Source organism: Odocoileus virginianus, chromosome 34 (genome assembly GCF_023699985.2).
Source record: "Odocoileus virginianus isolate 20LAN1187 ecotype Illinois chromosome 34, Ovbor_1.2, whole genome shotgun sequence".
Lineage (NCBI taxonomy): Eukaryota > Metazoa > Chordata > Mammalia > Artiodactyla > Cervidae > Odocoileus > Odocoileus virginianus.
Window position 1 is genome coordinate 15,158,700 of NC_069707.1, and position 23,065 is coordinate 15,181,764.

At 41.4% G+C, this 23,065-nt stretch overlaps 1 protein-coding gene across 3 annotated transcripts in view; it reads right to left on the reverse strand.

The window, feature by feature from the left end:
* The window catches only part of MTHFD1L (methylenetetrahydrofolate dehydrogenase (NADP+ dependent) 1 like), a 176,222-nt gene that overhangs the window by 66,714 nt on the left and 86,443 nt on the right, over positions 1-23,065 (reverse strand). For all 3 annotated transcript variants that reach the window (XM_070461630.1, XM_070461631.1, XM_020895877.2), the window contains exons 21-24: positions 8,607-8,746; positions 5,448-5,489; positions 4,198-4,298; positions 3,472-3,649 (exon numbers count right to left, since the gene is read on the reverse strand). In XM_070461630.1, the coding sequence (XP_070317731.1) occupies positions 3,472-3,649; positions 4,198-4,298; positions 5,448-5,489; positions 8,607-8,746 (461 nt within the window). The remainder of the gene's footprint in view (positions 1-3,471; positions 3,650-4,197; positions 4,299-5,447; positions 5,490-8,606; positions 8,747-23,065) is intronic.

Below are 23,065 nucleotides of genomic sequence, written 5' to 3' on the forward strand. Positions count from 1 at the left end.
GAAGGTGGGTAGGGGGAGCTTAAATTCTGTTACTACCTGCATTGGTGACCTCAGATTTCTACACTGTTACCAGATTGTAAATGGTCTTCTATGATCTAAAATGGACTTGTCAGCATGAGGGACAGAGCTATTAGGGAGAGAATCTCTTTTCTTAATCTGTCATGAAGCGATAAAAGGCTGAACTGCATAAGAAGCAATTATGCAGCTCAAATCTAATTTCTGTGCTATAGAGTATGTGTGCAAAGGAGGCAAGAATCCTACCAAATATTGAGGCAACACTGTTATAAAATCAATCCGCTTTTCACAGAAGAGCAGACATTTTAAAAGCATCATCTTCACAATGAATGGGAATTTAGAACAAAAATTTTTTAATATCGGTGGGAAGGAAAAGGGTTCATCTTAGGGTTAGTGCATGTCGAAGACAGCGTAACTCACAAAATACTTTTTTTATTTACTGACCTTCTTTTCACCTTGGATGGTTTCCCTGAAAGAGCCACTGTTTGTGAGTGTGAAATCATTAAAATCTGCCATTGCCACTCAGTATGGTTCTCGATCAGAGTTGGGTGACGGTCTGTTTCCTGACAGTTGTTTGTTTCCTTATATGTAAAATGAGGGGAAAGCAGGGAAGTAAGGACTAAAGAAGTTAACAAGCACAAAGGCCCATAAGCCTGGCACACAACAAGCTCTCCCCAGCCGTTGAGTTATCATCATGTTCTTGATGATGTGACTCTAGACTCCAGACCGACAGAATAAGGAATGCAGGGACGGCAGAAGCCACCAGTTAAGGCTGAGAAGTCCAGCAATCAAGGGCTACCTAAGAGGACAAATCCAACAGCCAGAGCTGGAGCCAGCAGATTCAGAATGCAGACGTTTGGGTAGGAACAAAGATGAATGGAGAAGACTGAGATACTGGCAAGTTCAGATATGCTGACTGAATGCTCATTACGCAGTTGCGTTTAAAAATATACTAGGCAATCCAGCAACTCCTCTTCAGCATACGTACCCAAAAGAACTGGAAGCACGGTTTACATGCATGTTCACAGCAGCAAGCAGCATTATTTACAACAGCCAAGAGGGGGAAGAAACCCAACTGGCCACTGACAGACACAAGGGCATAAACACACAATGGACTGTTGTTCAGCCTTAAGGAAGGAAGTTCTGACATACGCAATAACATGCATAAACCTTGAGGACATTATGCTAAGTAAGGGCTATAGACTGAATGTTTCAGTCCCCCCAAAACTGGTAGGTTGCAGTCTAATTCTCAGTGGGATGGTGTATGAGGATGTGAAGCCTTTGGGAGTGATTCCGTTCATGTTCCTGGAAGGTTATGCAGCTGACACCACCCTCATGGCAGAGAGTGAAGAGGAACTGAAGAGCCTTTTGATGAAAGTGAAAGAGGAGAGGGAAGAAGTTGGCTTAAAGCTCAACATTCAGAAAACTAAGATCATGGCATCTGGTCTCATCACTTCATGGCAAATAGATGGGGAAACAGTGGAAACAGTGTCAGACTTTATTTTTTCTGGGCTCCAACATCACTGCAGATGGTGACTGCAGCCATGAAATTAAAAGACACTTACTCCTCTCCTTGGAAGGAAAGTTATGACCAACCTAGATAGCATATTAAAAAACAGAGACATTACTTTGCCAACAAAGGTCCGTCTAGTCAAGGCTATGGTTTTTCCAGTGGTCATGTACGGATGTGAGAGTTGGACGGTGAAGAAAGCTGAGTGCCGAAGAATTGACGGTTTTGAACTGTGGTGTTGGAGAAGACTCTTGAGAGTCCCTTGGACTGCAGGGAGATCCAACCAGTCCATCCTAAAGGAGATCAGTCCTGGTTGTTCATTGGAAGAACTGATGCTGAAGCTGAAACTCCAATACTTTGGCCACCTCATGCGAAGTTGACTCATTGGAAAAGACCCTGATGCTGGGAGGGATTGGGGGCAGGAGGAGAAGGGGATGACAGAGGATGAGATGGCTGGATGGCATTACCAACTCGATGGACATGAGTTTGAGTAAACTCTGGGAGTTGGTGATGGACAGGGAGGCCTGGCGTTCTGCGATTCATGGGGTTGCAAAGAGTCAGACACGACTGAGCGACTGAACTGAACTGAACTAGAAGGTTAGGCCCTGGGGCGACTAGGTCATGTGGGTGCACCCCTCATGCATGGGATTAGTGCTCTTATAAAAGACAACCTAGCAAGATCCCTTCCCACTTTCACCACATGACGATACAGTGAGGAGATTGCCATCTAAGAAACAACAAGAAGGCCCTCGCCAGACATCCAATCTGCTTATGCCTTGATCTTAGACATCCCAGCTTCCAAAAGTATCAGTGATAAATCTCTGCTGTTTACACGTCCACTCAATACTATGACATTCCTCATAGCAGCCTGAAAGGACTGAGACAGTGAATAAGCCAGTCAAAAAAGGGACATATTCTATGGCTTCACCTGGCATGAGACAGCCAGGAATAAAGGAGAAGGAAAAACGAAGTGTTAGTGTTTGAGGGGTACAGAGTTTTGCAAGACAAAAAGACCTATGGAGAGAGATGGTGGTTGTACAACAATGTGAAGTTACTTAACACTAGTGAACTATTCACCTAAAAATGGAAAAGATGATCAGTTTTATGTTATATGTGTTTTACCACAATGCAGAAATTAGAAAAAATATATATTAGACATATTTAATAGCTCAAGATAACCACGATACAAAGGAACTTTAACAGAAACAGACAAAGAAAATACTGCCCATGATTTCCCAAGCATTATGAGAGCCAAATTTCATGGGGTTGCAAAGAGTCAGATACAACTGTGCGACTGAATTAAACTGAACTGATGAAAGCTGAAGAACTGATGCTTTTGAACTACAGTGCTGCAAAAGACTCTTGAGAGTCCTTTGGACTATAAGGAGATCAAACCAGTCAATCCTAAAGGAAATCAATCCTGAATTTTCACTGGAAGGACTGATGCTGAAGCTGAAGCTCCAACACTTTGAATACCTGATGCCAAGAGCCGACTCACTGGAAAAGATCCTGATCCTGGGAAAGACTGAAGGCAGGAGGAGAAGGGGGCGACAGAGGATGAGATGGCTGGATGGCATCACCGACTCAATGGACATGAGTTTAAGCAAGCTCCAGGAGATGGTGAAGGACAGGGAAGCCTGGCGTGCTGCAGTCCATGGGGTTGCAAAGAGTCAGACATTACTGAGCGACTGAACTGAACAACAACAATGAAGTTGCTCAGAAGTCCTGCTCCTGTGCAAACCCCGATGAACCCTATACTCCAAAGCCGCTCTGCATTGAGTGTAGAATACAGGCTAGAGGCCAAAGAGCTGGGGTCCCAAGGAGCTGGACCTTGTCAGTTCAGCCTCTTCACCCTTCTGTTAATCCTCATCTGCAGCTGCTGCGACAGCCTGTGCAAAGCTCTCAGCACTGGCCTGGCATTTCATCATCATTGTGATGGATCTTACCTGCACATCATACAGGAACTGGAAACGACTTTCTTTGCTTGCAGCTTCTCTCACGGCCCAAGCCAGGTCCACTGACCCTTTCCCACCAATTGACCAGTGATAGCAGGGGACTGCATTAAAGGCGCCGGCCCGCTTCGCAAGCTCACACACCAAGTCGATCTCTGCGCGGGTGTCGGTCCTGGTGATGGAAATGTTTGTGGTTTTGCATCTGTATTCATTTAGCGATGTTTTCAAAGAAAGACTAACTGCTTATACAGAACTTTGTTCCCAAACACTGAATATATTTTAAACATCAAAAGTGGTTACATTGTGCTTAAATAAATCAGATCTTAAGTAAAGCATGGAGGGAAATATCCTCTCCAACTATTGACTCAAATATTTCAAGTTGTTAAAGGTTTTATTGAGAAAATTCCATAGCATATCCCTTTGATCATCTATCTTCTTTCAGTAAGAAATGCTGGTCAGAATTAATAATAATAATACTATAATAAAAGCGAAAGAAATGGTAACTTACTTTACAGATTTCACTTCCCTGCTAATATTTGAGAACACATCTGCTAAAGTAAAACCAATCCAAAGAAAACCAACCAAACAAATAGAATGAGTAGAGTATTTCTCTATACTTTAGATGAAGCACAGAAAAGCCCCCAAATCCTCAAAACACAAATGTACTTCACAGGGTGGCCCAGTGATATGCCCACATTTAAAGTAGGAAGCTTGACTTACTTGAAGACATTCAGAGCCACAACAACAGGGACCCCAAAGAGCTGAGCGATCTGAATTTGCTTCTCCAGGTTACAGCAGCCGTCCGCCACCAGCTGGAGGTTCTGTAAGAAAACCAGACCCCTGCATAGCATCACCTCCCATTAAACCTGCCAAATGACAATGGCAGGCCCCCTCTGGCGGGTTTTGTTCCATCTATGCTCACTTTAGCTTCGCTGGGGGCTCAGTCGGTAAAGAAATCTGCCTGCAGTGCAGGAGACCTGGGTTTGATCCCTGGGTTGAGAAGATCCCCTGGAGGAGGGCATGGCAACCCACTCCAGTATTCCTGCCTGCAGAATCCTCGTGGACAGAGGAGCCTGGTGGGCAGCAGTTCACGGGGTCGCAAAGAATCAGATATGACTGAGCGACTAAGCACAGCACACGCTTACTTTATTGTCCTGGAAGCTATGCAAGAAAGCCCTAAGTCATTTTTTTCTTTCCCTCCAAGAAAAGATGGCTGCAGAAGGAGGAGGCTCATTTTCCAAATAAAGTCTAAAATTATTCTAGATCCAATGGCATATTTGGGTCTCCAGCCAGGCAGCTATTTCTGCTGCTGACTGGCAGCCAACACATCAGCAACATGCCCACGCTCTGTGGGCTGGTGGACAAGAAGGCCTAAGGTCCCTGGAGGGTGACAGCCCAGTCCAGCTACTCTCTGCTCAAATTCATGGCGCCACCTGTAGGAGCTAAGAGGTACTGCTGCCAGTCAATCAAAATCTGCAAGTCATCACAAGAATACATGGGTACAAGCTTTCACACGGGCTTCCTTGCTGGCTCAGACGGTAAAGAATCTGCCTGCAATGCGGGAGACCTTGGTTCAATCCCTGGGTTGAGAAGATCCCCTTAAGGAGGGCATGGCAACCCACTCCAGTGTTTTTGCCTGGAGAATCCCCGGGGACAGAGGAGCCTGGTGGGTTACAGACCATAGGGTTGCAAAGAGTCGGATGTGACTAGGCAGCTAAGCACACAAGCTTCATACACCTTTATGTGCTGGAGACCATGACGCCTGCTCTGATGACTGCCCAGACAGAAAGCCTACACCCATCTTTTCTTAAGATTGGAGAGTTAACTGAATGGGTTTTATCCCTTCCTCCACCCATTAGATTATTAGAAGAGCACTTTTCTAAGAGGCCACTGGCAGACAACCTGTTTCCTGACTGAGATTCAGCTGCCAGCCAATGGTTAACTGGATCTGAATAATTCTCCACTCTTACCTCTTCCGTATATTCCTTTTTAAGAGGGACCCCAGCAGTTACCTGAGATAAGAAAAGATAAAAATTAAGAATAGTCCTGTCACACTGTTAACTCTGATTACGATCTGAAAGAAAAACAAATCATGGTCCCTTTCTGGGAAGGTTCACTTGAAAAGCACATTTTGTGCTTTAAACCAATCACTGGTGGCCCTGGAGGAACATAAAGTCTTCTGGGTGCTTTTAAAAAATCACTGAAGCCTGAGCTCCACCCTGACCAATTAAACCAGGATTTCTGGGAGTGGGACCTATGGTCAGCAACAGTTAAAAAACTCCTCAGGCAATTCTCAGTCATCTAATGTCTAATGCCATTATCCTAGCAAAACAGGGAAGCCACAATATGATTTATACAGAGTGCATCATCATTCTAAATAAATTCTAAACCATTTCAAAATAATTGCCATTAGTTTTTCCCTTTGAGCCTAATTTCTCACAGAAACCAATGGGGTTGGCAGCTTAAAGATAAGAAAACTGAAGTTGAGAGAAGGCAGGTGTCTTGCCCATGGTTACACAACAAATGAAAGGCAGACGGAGGCATGAACTGTTATAACAGGGTTCTGAATCCCCAGTTTAGTGACTTTTCACAGTTCCACACTTTTTCTTCTTCTTTTTTTTGGTCCATACCCTGCAACTGGTTTCAGTGAGAAACCTAGCCATTTTAACTCACCAAGGATGTGGTGATCTACTCTCCTCTCAGCCAAGAGGTCTTGAGAATATTGCAAATCCTTTGAAAAGTTACCTCTATGACAGATTTTTTTTTTTTTTAAATTGTGAAGGAACATGATTATTCCAGGTATTTCTCTGAGGGTGTTTTTGAATGGCATTTAAACTGATGGACACTGAATAAGCAGACTGCCTCACAATGTAGGTGGACCACATCCCATCAGTTGAAGGCCTGCTAGAATAAAAAGAATCTGTGCAAGAGAAAATTGTCCAGCAGACTGGGACTGGAATATTGGCTTTCCTGAGTCTCCTGCAGTTGCCCACTCTGTAGATTTCTGGACTTGTCAGTCTCCATAATTGGACGATAATTCCTTACAATAACTCTTTTTTATATAAATACACATCTTATTGGTTGTGGAGAACCCTCCTTATGACACCATGTTTCAAAAAGAAAGAAATATCTGGATCCAAAAGTGTTCGTTCTTTTACTGCACCAAGAATGGTCAGCATTTTGGAAGATGGGATATGACTGGGGCTAAAATGGGCAAGTTCAAGGGTCATAGGATTTTTCCACTGTACAAATTATGGGAAAAAAACAAAGTGAATAAACATAAGAGGCAGCTGTGGTTATCTGTGTAATGATATCAAAAGGAAGTAGAAATGATAAAGGATCAAAAACATTAGTAACAGAGTTGATTCAAGTAAGAGGGAATGATACTGAGGTGGATAATATAGAATATAGGACTAAGAAGATGAAAGTTCATTTATTATTCAATCACTGAAAACATTTCGTTGATACAGACTATGCCAGGCACAAGGAATACACAGATTAATAAGACACAGTCTTTAATTTCAAGGAATTCAGAGTTAAGGAGGGAGACAGACCTACAGAAATTCATAAAATAATATAATGTAGAAGCACTACTGGAGTCCAGGAGAGGAAAGCTAAACTTCATTTGGCTTCCTGATCCTCCCCTTTATCATCTTCCAACTGTATCTGTGTCTATTCTCAAGCCCTGTTACAATCATCACTAGCATGGAACCGTGACATTAAGTGGAATCAGATGAAGCACCAAGGATTCAGGTGAGCAGAAAATGCAACCATTGTAAAACAGAGCACACACATTAAGATGAACTGAAATAGGATTATAAATCAAGTAGTGAATTTTTATAGGACAAAGATGGAACCGGAGTGTGGAATTAAAGTCAAGAGACCTTGATTTCACATTTGATTAGTCCCCTAAATAGATTACGAAGACCTGGAATCCTCCTGTAGCTCCGTGATTTTATCTGAACCAGACTAGACAGTGTCTAAGCCCTAAGCCCTTTGATTTGATAATTTTTAGGTTGTAAAACGGGGTGGGGGGGATTTCAAGTTTATTTCTGGCATTGATGAGTGGATTAGGGATTCAAAAAAGTTTCCCCTTTATTCATATTCAGCTCTGTCTGCTGGACAAAAAGTGGAGGATCTGGATCTCAGCCACAGGCTTCAGATGTGGTGATACTGCCCACATCCCCTAAACCCACCAAACCCCAGTTTCCTCATCTGTAAAATGGTATAAAATAACATCTGTCCTTCCGAGGACAAAGAATTGCTAAGACGATTAAACACTACACATCATGCTGTTTCATCATGGCAAACTTATTTCCTTATGCTACGTAATTGATCATTGTGTAATGTCTGCATACACACTATGCCAGTTAAGAAATCAGATTTGGCAGTTTGTGTCATATATAAAGATTTAAGTGATAAAGAAACGCCAAGTCATTTTATTTCAAAAATGATGAATCAGCACAAGATTTCTCATTCTCCCTTCGGAAATCCCTAAAAATGAAAAACAAAAACCAAAAAACAACAAAACTACACCTTTGCCATGGAAAACACACAATTCCCTTCAGTTGTGTGTGAGTTCTACATGTGATAAAGACTTTTGATAAAGTCTTTTAAAATGTTAAAACAGAATTTGAGATTTCTAAGCAAAGTTCTCTCAGAAATAATCCAGTGCTCTAACAGAGTTATATAGTGAAATCATAATAAACAGAAACAGGAGGAAAATAGTGCTAGATGAAATCTGATGAGATGTAGCATCAGTGAACCAAGAAACGATCCATACAAACACTGAACTACCTCACCCACAAAAGCCATCACTCTTACCCTTCTGTTCTTCATTCAGGAAACAGAGCCTCTATCCTCCTATTACCACAGGGTTATAAAATGTTGACACAACCTTCAGTTTAGACTCTTAGAGGTTACATTACACTCCTTTCCAAAATACTGCTTAGAAATAACTTTATGGGTGTTACTAATTACTTGATCTTACTGAACTCTAAGTGCCCTGAAATGGTGATTTGTGAAGAAGGAGACATTTTAGAAAACCACTGTGATGAACCACGTTTGAGTGTTTCAAAGACTCAATTCGGCTTCATTCTGTTTTATCAGAAAGGAAGCGTGGAACTTACGCTTGGTCCACCTCCGTGCATCTTCAGAGCCCGCACGGTTGCCACCAGAACCACAACGCTGGGCACCAGACCAGAAGCTCTACACTTGATGTTGAAGAATTTCTCCATGCCAATATCAGCACCAAAGCCAGCTTCAGTCACTGTGGAGAATCAAGTGGGAAACCTGCTATGATCTTCTAAAGCAACAGTTAAGTTTTGACAATCATTGGTATGGTTCAAATTCAAAGGATGACAGATCCCTCTCCACACTCAAGGCTACTGTACACCATGGTATACTGTTCATACAAAAAGGTAAAAAGATGTTCTTCTGGTTTTAGAAAATGTTCTGCTTCCTTATCTTCCTTTATGTTTACAATGTTCAGAATTGTAAAAATATGACTCTTGACTCGGCTTCACACCACTGCTCCTCAAGGAGTCACTGCCCTGGCCAAGATTTCTCTTCCAGTGTAGAATGTCAAGGCAAAGCTTTTCTTAACCCAGATGGGATTTTCAAGTTTTTAATCAGGTTCCAAATAGTCCATCAGTGTCAAACAATACTGTTAGCATGATTACCACAGAAAATCTTTTCTTAACTCTTTATAAGATACACACACAGAATCACTTATATTAATGCCACTTGGTCCTTTCTATTAGTAGACAAAGTTGGTATTAGTTGAGTGGCTTATGGTTGATCATCAGGCTTGATAAGATAGCATCTTTATTTCATAACCACAGAAGACAGTCATCTGTAACCATTCTTTCCCTGCCCCCAGACTGCTAGAAATGTTACTGAGGCAGTTATGGCTATACCAGGGAGACTATCCAATACTGCCTTCCAAGAGGATAACCCCTGATTCTGGGTCAGCAGCAGCATCTTCACACAGAGCAGAGAGCTGGACCAGACACAGGAGTAGCCCCTGGTGGCTTAGAAACGCAGACTCATGGGTTCTACCCACAACTACTGAACCAGAACCGGCATTCTGACAAGATCCCCTGGTGAGATGAATGCTCTTTAAAATTTGAGAAGCACACTGCTCTAGGAAAGAAATACTATCAATGTAATAGAAGGTAAATATTTATGGAGTATGTACTACACACTCACAGGACAGCCAAAGCCATAATTTAGGGCAGAGATAGGAATAGACAGTAAAAAAATTTTACTAAGATAAAATAAAACTATTTAACCTGTGAACAAATAAGGATATTTGTGCCCAGCATTCACCGAATACACATATTTTTAAAAAATTAATAAAAATAAAACACCAATAATTTCAGATCCTTTTTTTTTCCAGACTCTTTCTGACCTTTCTTTAGTCAACCAGTTGTCCTAATTCTTTATGGTTTCCTTTTAGTGCCTCATGTGACTATATAATTTTTATAGAATAGGTAGAATATGTAGTCTGCTCTTTTAAAGTCATCACACTTTTCTTACTGTACTACCAACCTTCAAAACTTATGATTATAAGTGGCAGCTTATAATTTTGTTAAGTTGATGTACCAAGATTTGCAAAATTCTTCCCTCTGTTATTCAGTGTTTGAGTTGTTTCCAATATAAAGAACGCTGCAAAGTATTTGTGCATATGAGCTTTAACTTGTTTCAAATTATATTCTTGGAATAAATTCCCAAGGGTAAGAGTATGGTGCCAGAGGATATAAAATTCTTTTATGACTGTTGATATGCTTTTGACATATTGAAAAATATTCCTTTGAAAGTATTCAATTTGGAATGAACATAGCTACAAGTCATTCCCTTCCTCTTTACTATATTTCCTTTGAACAAGAGATACAGCAGGACAGTTCCAAGAAGGAAAAGACATTCCTTTTAATACAGTACTTAGGACAACTGTGGTGATATTATCACTGTAGCCGGCCCTCAGCATTCACAGGGGATCAGTTCCATCTGCAAACACCATAATCTGAGGATGCTCCTCTAAAGCCCTTTATATAAAATGGAGCAGTACACTGAATGCAGTCAGCCTTCCGTATCTGTGGATGCAAAGGGCTGATTGTAGCTAAAGGTCAAAACCAGAGATTGTTGACAGCAAAAATTCCTATCTCAGTGGTATCCCTGGTATAGGGATTCAAGTAACCAAAGTTTTACAGGCTTTATTTTTAAATGCTAAGGTATTTTAATAACTGGTTAATGTTACCTTACTGTCAGAAGTAGAATATTATGTACATTTCACTTAACAGGGTTTGATCAAATGATCTCTAAGGTCTTTCCAGTCGGATGCACGTTTCCACATGAAGCTCCCCTCTTAGAAGACTATAAACTCCATGAGGACAGGGACCATGGCTGTAGGAGAGATTAACACTGCAAGGCACATGTGTGCGTGCTAAGTTGCTTCAGTTGTGTCTGACTCTTTGCAACCCTACGGACTGTAGCCTGCCAGGTTCTTCTGTCCATGGGATTCTCTAGGCAAGAATACTGGACTGGATTGCCATGCTCTCCTAGCAGCCACCTCCGATCTTCTCAGGAGCAGGAAGCTGCTCTCTGCCCCTCCTAGCCCTCTGCTCTGGTTTGCTGCCCCACAGACCCACACCTATTTCTGCATGTAGTATCCTAATTAGACTTATGTGTCATCTCCTGAGTGGAGGAAGGGACCATATCTTAATCATCTTTGTATCACTAGTAACTAACATAACACCCAGTGCAAAAAAAAAAAAAAAAAGGAAGAAGAATTAATTAACAAAGAAAAGAAGAAACTATCAGAGAAGGAGCCGGTGGTGATCTAAAGTAAATGCTATTATTCAATGGAAATGGGTAGATAGACACATATGGAGGTATGGGGAATTGTAACAAATAGAACTTCAGTTGGGCAAGGAAACAGGATGCCATAGTTAAGGTTCTAAATGCAAAGGAAATATGGAGGCAAAGAATGTGAAGAAAACCCGAACAAGGAGGATGTGCCAGATTCTCATCTGCTGAAAACGTCTGAAATGCAGCGCTTTTGTTTTCAAATACCAGACTGCTCTAAGAAAACGGAAGGTATGATGCTGGTGGGTAATTCTAAAATTAAGGACCCCTTCATAGGGTCATCAACAAGAACTAACGTGGATGTTTCCCTGTGCAGTGCTGGATATCTGTGTCTTCGTCCCTTGGGAAGGGGGGTGGTTATCTGGCTGTGAGTGGGGGCAAGTTCCTTTTCCTAGGCAAATTCCTGGGACTTGTCGACATCGAAAACCTGTAAGTAACATTTTCTTAGTGATCTGAAGAAAACGTTAGTGATCTGCAATAAGCAATTTATTCCCTTACTGTAAAAGTCCTCTCTATAATTTAAAAAATAGATACAGGTGAAGGAATTATTTAATGTGGACTGTAGCTCAGACTCGGTCTTGAGTCATGAAGCAAATACATTTACTATGATTTAGCATTCCTGAAAAGCACCCAATGTAGTACTTCTGAAAGCTACATGTTTTAAAAAGGTTCGCGAGAAATAGCCCATGTCACAAGAATTGTTTGTCTTGGCAATCCCTTTTCTTTGGGGGGCAGAGGGGGAGGAGTTTACAGCTATTGAATTTACAGCATGAATGGAAACAGGAAGATTGTGTGAGCACAGAAGCTGGTGGATAGCAAGTTTGGAGCCTGGCTTGATTTGAACTTTGAAACCCATAATCTGCTCAGAAAGGAACGGTCAAAGGGTCTGCTTTGGGAAAGGACTAACTATTTGGACAAACACTGTTAGTAACGTGTGCAGGAAAGAAAGCCCTGCACAAAAGCCAATACTGGACAACCAGGTGGTTGTCCCTCTGTTCTTATCTTCCAGGACACTGTGAGTCACATGGTACAAACTGCATAGAAAAAACAGCCACAAAAAAGCCACTAACTGGCAGGCAGGCTTGCTATCGATGAAATTATTCAGTGAGGCAGAGTGACGATGCTTATATTAAATTATTTTATCACATCCCTACTTGCTGTGTACACCGAAGTTGCAGAGACAACTAGGACTCAGATTTTATAGTAATCACCAATCTGCTACCTTAAAAAAAAAAAAGCTACGGTCATGACATCATAGGTAGGCCCTATAAGCTATGAAAAGTGCAAGTTGCTCAGTTGTGTCCGACTCTTTGCGACCCCACGGATTATACATGGAATTGTCCAGACCAGACTACTGGGGAGGGCAGCCTTTTCCTTTTCCAGGGGATCTTCCCAATCCAGGGATCGAACCCAGGTCTCCTGCCCTGCAGGGAGATTCTTCACCAGCTGAGCCACCGGGGAAGCTCTGTATAAGCTATGGTCTCATAAAAATTCTCGGGCTATGAGGGACCGTTAGGGATCACACACACTCACCTCCTTGGGGCTCCTATGTGCCAGGTAAGCTCTTTTCTTGAGATAACAACACAGAAGCTATGACGGTATCTGAAGCCCCTCTGAGGCGTGGGGCAGAGTTCGCCTTTCTGTATTACGTACTCTCTGCCATTCTGCCCCAAACACACTCGACTAAACATACACACCCCAGAACTTAGAAACAACCTTTGTTTCTTCTCATTCAATAATTAATGAACTTCTATCACCCTGCCAGCCATCTAAACATTTATCAACATGCCCTTGTCTTCACGTAGGGAGGAAACAGGGCTGTCTGCACATACTCAACATTTCAAAGATGACAAAGATTCATTCATTACCTAATGACAAAGGAGCATCTTTCTGACCTTTCTTTTCATTCTTTTTTTCCTGTTTGAATTCCCTTCGGTACTTTTAAAATGTTTAATCATTTATGAACATGTAGGTAAATTTGAATCAACTCTCCTCTATTTTAATTCTGGATGATCTCATGGGTTAGTACATTCACTGAAGCCATTTCTGTCAAATCACAATCTTAAGTGTGGTTCAGTGGTTCTCAACTGGAAACATTTCACAGTATCTGAAATCATTTTTGGTTACTCTAACTGGCACCGAGTTTAAGTGGGAGCCAGGGATGCTGCTAAATACCATAGAACGCAGAGGACAGACACTCACCCCCTTGAAAAACAAAAAACCAAAAAACCAACCACCCAGAATTTTTCACCCGAAAAGCCCAGAGGTAGACATTCTGCTCTAGTTGAAGCATAACAAAGGAGCCTTGTACTTTCTAGACACTCTTTCTTAGAATGTTACAAATGTGTTCGCTATGATAAGACAAAAGCTTGTACAAGATTATGCTAACAATAACCTTATATACCATAAGACCTGGAAATATGAATAAAAAGTCCGCTAAGCAAAGTCTGATGTTCTGTGTCAATGATGTGTTTACTATAACACAGCAGTTCCTGGTGATGAAAAGTAGTGTCTCACTGATGACGGGTGCACCAATTTTCTAAGAAAGCAGGGAATACGGGACAACACAGGTGATGGCCATGACCCATCTTACTACTGAGAACAAATATATATGGTGGGGAAAAGCTATCCAAACAGACTGGGGCTCGAGAGAGGCACAGATGTTACCATTTACTAACACGTCTGTGTGCCCGCCAACACATTAGACATCCTCTGTCTCATTCCACTTTCCATCGCCTTTATCCGCTGCTTATAGATTATGAAGCTAAAGATTTAAATAGTTTTTTCCCAAAGTCACACAGTAAGGCGATAGAGCTTGGACGGAAACTACGGTCCATCTGACTGCAGGCTACACCCCACCCCATCCTGTCTTATCCGTGTGTAACTGATTCTGCAGCATTTCTCTAACGCAGCTACTTAGCATGTTGTGCAACAAGATGAAAAAATCTCAACACCTTGTACTTCAGTAATAATCTGATATCTAAGACATAACTCTAGATTCTTCTCCAGAACCCCAGACTTGTTTTCTAATTGCAACGTGGTCCTCCTGTGATAAAAGCAAGCAAGTCACCTGCAGTTTCCTCCATTATGGTATTTCCTCCCTTCCTCCCCTCTCGCCCTCCTTCCTTCCATCCTCTTTCTCTCTCTTTACTCAGAAAGCTATTTTCTCTCTTAGAGTAGTTCGTTTAGGGATAGGGAATCACGTCCGCTCTTAGTTCTCAGCCTACAGTGCTGAGTCCTGGGCAGCGAGCGGCAGGCAGTGTTACTGGTGAAAACAAAGATGCCCCAGAGAGCGAGCTGCAAGGACCAGCTCCATCTGGGCTTGGTACCTAACACCAGTTGAAACGGGCCACAGGCAGAGAATCCTCACTCTGCAGGCTGGCCTCTTGAGAACCTAATGGTAATCTGGGGGCCAGGGAGTCACCACCTCTCTCTCACTGGATGAGTCAGGTCCCAAGACTTGTCTTCCCAGCCTCCTTCAGCCAGGCGTCTACCCTCCAGCACTGGCTGGGGAAACGAGTAACCACAACTCTCTAGCTTGGGTATTCTTTTCCAAACTGTACACCACGGTGGGAGAAAAAAAGCAGCAAATATTTTAGATCTGAAATTCTCCTTTCTGCTTTTACTCTAAGGAAAACCCTCCTTGCATTCCGATAAAGAGTTAAAATTGAGGCACCAAAAGTTGTCCCTGAATTTCTGGCTTCTCGATATGCTCGAATGTTATCACCATCATAGCAAAATTGAATTTCCACCTTGCTGTGTCACTAAGGGCTCTTTATTCCGTGTGTGCTCAGAAGATTAGAATTTTCAGATTTCGCAGCCACTTTATAATGGTAATAATTTTCCTCTCCATGATAAATGCAACCGACATATATATCAAATATACAACACAGTGAGTCCCCATTACTCTGGGACATGAACTTGAATTTATAGACTGTTAGAGGTCCCACAGAAAACCTAGCCTTTGCAATGAGTTTAGCTCAAAACAGGTTGAGATAAGAAATACATCGGCACAGCACAGATTTTGCTAACTTAACCCTCAAAAGAATTTCTTGTAAAACAGAGGGAGAAATCAAACTGTGGCTTTCATTCAGTCGGCACTTAACTTTCTCACGACAAATCAGAAAAATAAACAGAACCTTTACACAGGAAGAAGTAAGGTATATGCTGGACTAGGCTTCATTCTGAAGCACTGTGGGCTCTAAGCCTGAACAAAGCTAAAGGAAATGGAAACTAGACTCTTCAAATCGCCCTTTTCTGCCATGTGCAAGCAGGTCTATCCAGCTGCAGCTGAACAGGGAAAGTGGAGGTCAGAGTCACAGAAGCACATAAATTCTGAATTGGAGCTCAAAGTAGGCTGGCCCTCGAGGATTTTAATTACTTTTTCAATGATTAAAAGGAGACTAAGTGAACCAGGATGAATCAGTAAATGACAGAAAGCTCTGTATTATGACTACAGCTGGCGAAAAAAGAGGAGGAACTTGCTTAGAATTTATTAAATATAAAGGATCCAACTCATCCTAAGTCTTTGAAATTTTACAAAAAATTAAATCACTTCTGCCGTCTTGGATTTGTCTTTGCTCTTGGGTTTTAAAAATGTCTTAGCGTCAAATTTCCATCAGCTGTACAGATTCAACCAGGCACATATTAGGAGACTTGGCGGGGCGGGGCGGGGGCGGGGGAGTTAAAAAGGTGGGGGCGGGGAGAATCCAAGATTAATACTGTGCCTGTGTGCTGAGTTGTGTCCGACTCTTTGCGGCCCCATGGACTGTAGCCTGCCAGGCTCCTCTGTCCATGGGATTCTCCAGACAAGAATACCGGAGTGGGTTGCCATGTCCTCCTCCAGGGGATGGATCTTCCCTACCCAGGGATTGAACCCGCATCACCTGCATTGCAGGCAGATTCTTTTTTTAACCTAATGAGCCACCTGGGAAGTCCAATATTAATATTAACTTGTGCTTTTTTTCTCTCTTACCTTTTGGTGATGGCAGCACTTACACATGAGGGGAAGTCTGGTAGTTGCATGGAATGCATGAGAAGGTTACAGGAGATTTATCAGGGAAAAGGGAAAGAGAAGACATGAAAAGCACAGGACATAGGTCCCCATGAATGATCTGTTTCAAAAATAAAAACTCTGAAAATACCAGTAATGCCACTTAGATGTACTCTGTTATCTGGACCCAGAATTTCCTTCCTCCAGAGAATTAATTAAGCAAAGACACTGGTTCAATTATTTGAACTCATCATTATCGTTAATCATCCTGTTTTGTAAAATGATTCTGACCAAAGCGTAATTTGATTTTGAAAAAAAAAAAAGTTTAGGTGAAAATTAAATTATACATGCTATATTTTTACCTCCCTTATAAAAATCCAACTGAATTAAGTTTATAAATTCATCTATCGAAATAGATGCCATCTTCTTGTAGGGATCAGGAGCGTTTGTACAAGGTCACTGCTTTGACCAGGGTTTTAACCCTTCTGCTTTTAGCAAACTGTGTATCCCAGAGTTCTGGACTTCTGGATGACTGCTTGGGGCACAGCAGTTCTCTTGCAGCTCCTGAGAACTGGACACTAGGAAACTAACTTGAAACAAAATTTAAAAGTCTGTGCCAACACCATGCTTTAATCTAAAATAATGAAAAGATGAAACAGAACATTTTGCATCGAGCAGTTTATGAAAATCAACCCAAGGAGGAAAAAAACTATAAATGTCAACAGGTAAATATATTTTGTCTTGAGGGTTCCAAGGAAAAAAGAACACCCCAAAACCTCTATTAGCTTCTTCTGCAAGTGCAAGAAACCCAGCAAGAGAAACCAAGATTCCTGAGCTTGAAAACAAATTCAATCTACCAACATTCCTAGTATAACAATTTTTATTATAGAAAAAGAAATGAAGACAGAAAGACAACATTTCAAACTTGAAAGCTGGAAGATTCTACAATGTATTTAATCAAATGAAAGCAGGTTGGGCAGGAATTTGTGAACCGAGGGTAGAAATCCATTAGTGTTTTACATAATCAAATTACTGGGTTGCAAACAGAAGGTTTTCTAAAAAGGAAGAAATAGGATAGGAAATACTAGAACTGTGAGGATACACTACATAGGATAAGAGGAAGTAGTCAATTCATAAGACATTGATCCCCTTTTTGCACACATGTGTCCATGTGTGCACATGCATTTTGTATATAAAATGTACTTTATGCTCTGGCTTTCTGTCAAAACATCCAAGGGCCCCTGGTCCAGACTCTGCTTTGCACATTTCTTATCTAGCAAGGGAGACAGATCGGCTGGCTCTACAGTCCTGTCTAGCCCTACTGGTTTCTCCCCAGATCACTGTGATGATTATCCAGGCCCGGTTCCACTCTAATCAGCACTGGAACAAACAGAACAGGCAGCTCAAGAGGGTGACCACCTGGATCTCAGTGTAATCAGCTATTATCATTACATTTAGAGGCACATAAGCAATGTGAGTCTCACTGATCCAGGGGCGTGTAGGGAGGAAAGATCTTTTTGAGTGCGTGGAGGCAGGAACCGTCTCTCTCCATGATCCTTCTTTCCATGTTTCCTTAATGTGTCTGGCCTCGTCACTAGCACTAGCCAAGCCCCCCTGCCTGTCCAGTGGTATCGGATCTTGAAAGGACTCGATTTAACAGAACAAATGAGGGAACCCTGAAAAAGCCAGCATTCCTTTTTGTGTCTAAAACACTCAAAATGAAGCTAATTGCCCCAAAAGAGAGAGCTGAGCATATTTTTTCTATGGCTTATTTTAAAAATAATCTTTTGTGTACAAAGTGAAAGTGATAGTGTGAAATATATATGATTAGAAACATATTATTGATATATTATTAGAATACTTGATGTGAAGGAGAAACATATCTGGTATTTTAACCATTTTCACTGTCATTTATGTTCTTGGATCTCTCTGTACTGTTGACAGAGAACATGCTCTTGAGTGGTCCAAGTAAACACAGTTCAAAAAACTCATTTTGCCATCTCTCTCTCTTTCACCCTCTCTCTCTCTCTCATTCCTGGTATGTTCCAAACATGGCCTCATGTCTAGAAGTGGGTCCAACTTGGGTAAAGTACCAATAATAAAAATATGATTATTTGTATTATATAGGAAAATACTGATCTTTGATATACTTAAGAATGAAAGTGGGCCAATTGGTTTGGCTGATTCAGAAGATAATTCTAAGTATGTTTGTGTAGAGAAGTGAAAGGTCTCATTTCTCTAAACCACAGCTGGCCACCAGGCAGATGCTGGAGACAGAGAGACAGAGACAGATGGTTACATGGATGACTCGGCATTAACTCAATTCCAAGTCAAGGAAAACCTCTTGAACTATGTCATGCTGACCTCACCTTTCCATTTAAAGGAGCCCACACAGAACCAGAAAATGTCTTAGCTCCTCTTGCAGCTAGGTATGGCTGTGACACCAAGGTTGTTTAGTGAGATGTAAACAGAAGTGCTATATGACTTCTAGGAAGATCCTTACCAGTGACATGGTGATATGCCTTTCATTCTTCTGGTTGGCTGGGATACAGATGTGATGGCTGGGGCCTGGGCAACCATATTGGGATACTAGGCATTCCTTGATGACTGAGTAGATGACATACCAGTCCAAACTGCCTACCATGGATTTCTCTTAAATGTCTGATAAATAGACATATTTGTTTTGGGTCACTTTTCTTCACTATTGCTACTATGTATGGGTGAACCAAGGGCTTCCCTGATGGCTCCTGACAATGCAGGAGACACAGGAAATGCAGGTTTGGTTCCTGGGTCGGGAAGATCCCTTGGACAAGGAAATGACAAACCACTCCAGTATTACTGCCTGACAAATCTCATGGACAGAGGATCCTGGCAGGTTCCAGTCCCTGGAATTGCAAAGAGTTGGACACAACTGAGCAACTGACGTATGCATACAAACAAAAAAAATACGTGGGTGAACCTAATCCTAGCTGATTCCTTTGTGAAAATAAAGCCTACTTAGAAACATGATAGCGGTTTTCATTTCTATCATTTCAGTTTGCACATAATTTGAACATTATGCAGTGTTTTCTTTCTCTGCACAACAGTAACTCTGGGACTAAAGTCAAGGTCACATTTCTAATTTAGAAAAGATGTGAGATTTGCTCAGAGTTTTTTTTTGATGAAAAAGCTACAACTTGGGAGGCTAAGAGTGGCCATAACTTTCTGATAGCTACCCCAAAGCTATACCACTGAAGGTAAGTGAGAGAGGGTCTAACTGAAAGTTCCAGACACAGATGTAAATCAAGACAGCAGAAACCAGTATGTCAATTTGCAGTATAAGAGGATATATATGTAGGTTTCCTGTTCATCTGACTTTAAGAACTGTTCTCATTTTAAATTCTATCTCCTATGTTTTTTTTTTTGGGGGGGGGGGGGATGTACCACCGGTTTTATAGTTGCTTTAAATACTTTTAGAATTTATCACTAAATTACAGCCTGACCCTAAAAAATAAAAACAATCCAGTCAACCAAAACATTCATGCAATTTTATAAAACAAACAAAAAACAAGATTCGGGCTAGGTAGGGTGGAGAGCAATCAAAAGAATGTACTTCTTTCACTGGTGTCTAAAATTGAGAATGTCTGCATGCATACATACTTGAATATATGAAAATTTAAAAATCCTTCCTCATTTGTTAGGACATAACTAAACATTTCAGTGGGGAAGAAGGGGTCTTTAGCGGATAAATAAGACATCCTCATGCCTCTGGACAGCAGGCTACAATGGATCATTTCTCTCTGTTCAGAGAGGAAGTTTTTGCCAGGGTTCAGGCTGCCTGATCACTCAGGTCAGCTACTGTCCACATCTCTGCCATTCCCATTACCAAGGGAAACAGAAGAGTGTGGATGTCTCTAAATAACCATCAGTCTTGCTGGAAAGTAAGGTAAAACCCTGACCCACTATAAAGAAGCTTGAGTGTTGAAGAACTGATACTTTAGAACTGTGGCATTGGAGAAGACTCTTGAGAGTCCCTTGGACTGCAAGGAGAAGAAACCAGTCAGTCTTAAAGGAAATCAGTCCTGAATATTCACTGGAACGGCTGATGCTTAAGCTGAAGTTCCAGTACTTTGGCCACCTGATGCAAAGAGCCGACCCATTAAAGAAGACACTGATGCTGGGAAAAATTGAAGGCAGGATGAGAAGGGGACGACAGAGGATGAGATGGTTGGACGGCATCACTGACTCAATGGACATGAATTTGAGCAAGCTCCGGGAGACAGTGCAGGACAGGGAAGCCTGGTATGCTGTAGTCCATGTGGCTGCAAAGAGTCGGACACGATTGAGCAGCTGAACAACATCCAGATTTAACTCTAAGAAAAGTAAAGACTTGACCATATACTAATGAGAACTGCCAATCTATTATGCCTCTAGCCTCAGCCTCTCCTAAAGTCCAACCTGTACTTCCTCATCCACACTCCTCACTCCCAATGCATAAATAACAAACTACATTTTGCCACAATGGGTTAGTTTCCTTTTACAAAGAAGTAACACAGCACAGACAGAGTTGAACACTATCTTCATGCACGGGTACCCAGTTCAGTTCACTCCCTTCTTCTCATAGTCAGCAGTTCTTATTAACTTGGTGCTTATCTGGGTCATGTTTTCATTCTTTTACACATGTCTAAAGGCATAACAATTGTGCGGTAGCTTGAGCATTTTGAACTGTGGTGTTGGAGAAGGCTCTTGAGAGTCCCTTGGACTGCAAGGAGATCCAACCAGTCCATCCTAAAGGAGATCAGTCCTGGGTGTTCACTGGAAGGACGGATGCTGAAGCTGAAACTCCAGTACTTTGGCCACCTCATGCGAAGAGTTGACTCACTGGAAAAGACCCTGAAGCTGGGAGGAGAAGGGGATGACAGAGGATGAGATGGCTGGATGGTATCACCGACTCTATGGGCATGAGTTGAGTAAACTCCGGGAGTTGGTGATGGACAGGGAGGCCTGGCATGCTGCAATTTATGGGGTTGCAAAGAGTTGGACATGACTGAGAGACTGAACTGAACTGAAAGGCATAACAAAATACAGTATAGTGCTGTTTGTATGTTTTTAAGATATGTTAGACTGTATTGTAAATTCTACTACCAACTTTTTCACTCACCATGGTTATTTCTGAGATCTTAACTTCTGTGGAAATACCCAGAATTAATGCTGCTGGTTGCATGGTACCCATATCTACGGCTGCTGAAGAGTCCTTTCCTGGGGAGGGGGCCCCATTAAATAAGGCTTCAACCTCTCATCCTCACTTATTTTCTTTAGGAAGGCATACTGACTTATCTGATGGGAAGGGGTGGTGGAAAGGGAAACCCATCTTCAAGTGGCATTCTTGTAACAATAATTCTACAAAATCATTCCGGAAGTTCTCATGGATCAGAAACTATATGCTCTTCTCCATGAATTTTAAGGATGTTGAAAATATACTTCCAACCTGTTTTGTCTGCCTTATCTTGGAACTAGCTGAACTATGGTTATTCCTTGAATACATACCTTCCCTTCTTTCCACTGTCTTGTTTTACTGGATTATATCTCAACCCTTCTTCAAAAACATCCCCCAAATGCCATCTTCTCAGGGTGTCTTAAGAATAGGGAATGACTATTTAAGAACTGTGCATTTTTTCCACCGTATTGAAAGCACAACATTTCAGACTAGCATTTATTCCCCTCCAAATGACCTCGTCTTCATTTCCCCTATGTCTTATATTTCAGCTAACCTATCCCCAGAACCCACTAACGCTTTCCTATCATATTCATCTGTTCATTCAGTGTTGTAAGCACTCTGACTAGATACCACGTCTCCCCAACTCAGAGTGTGAACTTACTTCAGATTTTAAATCAGTTTTTCCTTTTTTAAAAATAAAATTATAAAAGTAACACACACTAATTGTAAAACTTTCAAAAATACTAAAATATGTATTCTGCCTGCAATGCAGAAGACTCGGGTTTGATTCCTAGGTCGGGAAGATCCCCTGGAGAAGGAAATGGCAGCCTACTCCAGTATTCTTGCCTGGAGAATCCCATAAAGGAGCCTGGCAGGCTACAGTCCATGGCTCGCAAGAGTCAGACATGCCTTAGTGACTAAACCACCACCAAAATATGTAAAGAATAACATGAACATCACCATGACCCCGTTTCCCACATGTCAACGACAGCAATCACCTGACATGCATCATGTATACCTTTTCATTGAATGTAAATATTTTATAATTTTTAAAATACAAGAAATATGAATACTGTTTAGCAACTTGATTTATTTTACTGTGAACTTCTTTCTAAGTTCCATGTAAATATATATTTTTAATAACCTTGATGTTACACCAATAATACCATACTTTTTGCTTTTTTTCTTAAAGGTTTAGGTTTCAATTTTCACATTAAATTTGGTATGTCTTTATGCTGAATAAACTGACATAAGACTTTAATTTGAAAGTTCTATATATCATGGAATAAGTCTAATTAAGGACACTCTGGGGTCTCCTTTGATATCAGTTTTATTCTTCTTTATTGTTATGGCAGTATTATCTTATTTTGATATCTAGAGTTAGGTAAATCATCCATCATTGCTATTTAAAACTTTTTTTTGTCTTTCCTCATGATTTATTCTTTTAGAATCCAGACAAACATTGCTATTTAACTATGACGCTCATCTTCCTCAGTATACCAAGTCGCTTCAATCATGTCTGACTCTTTGCT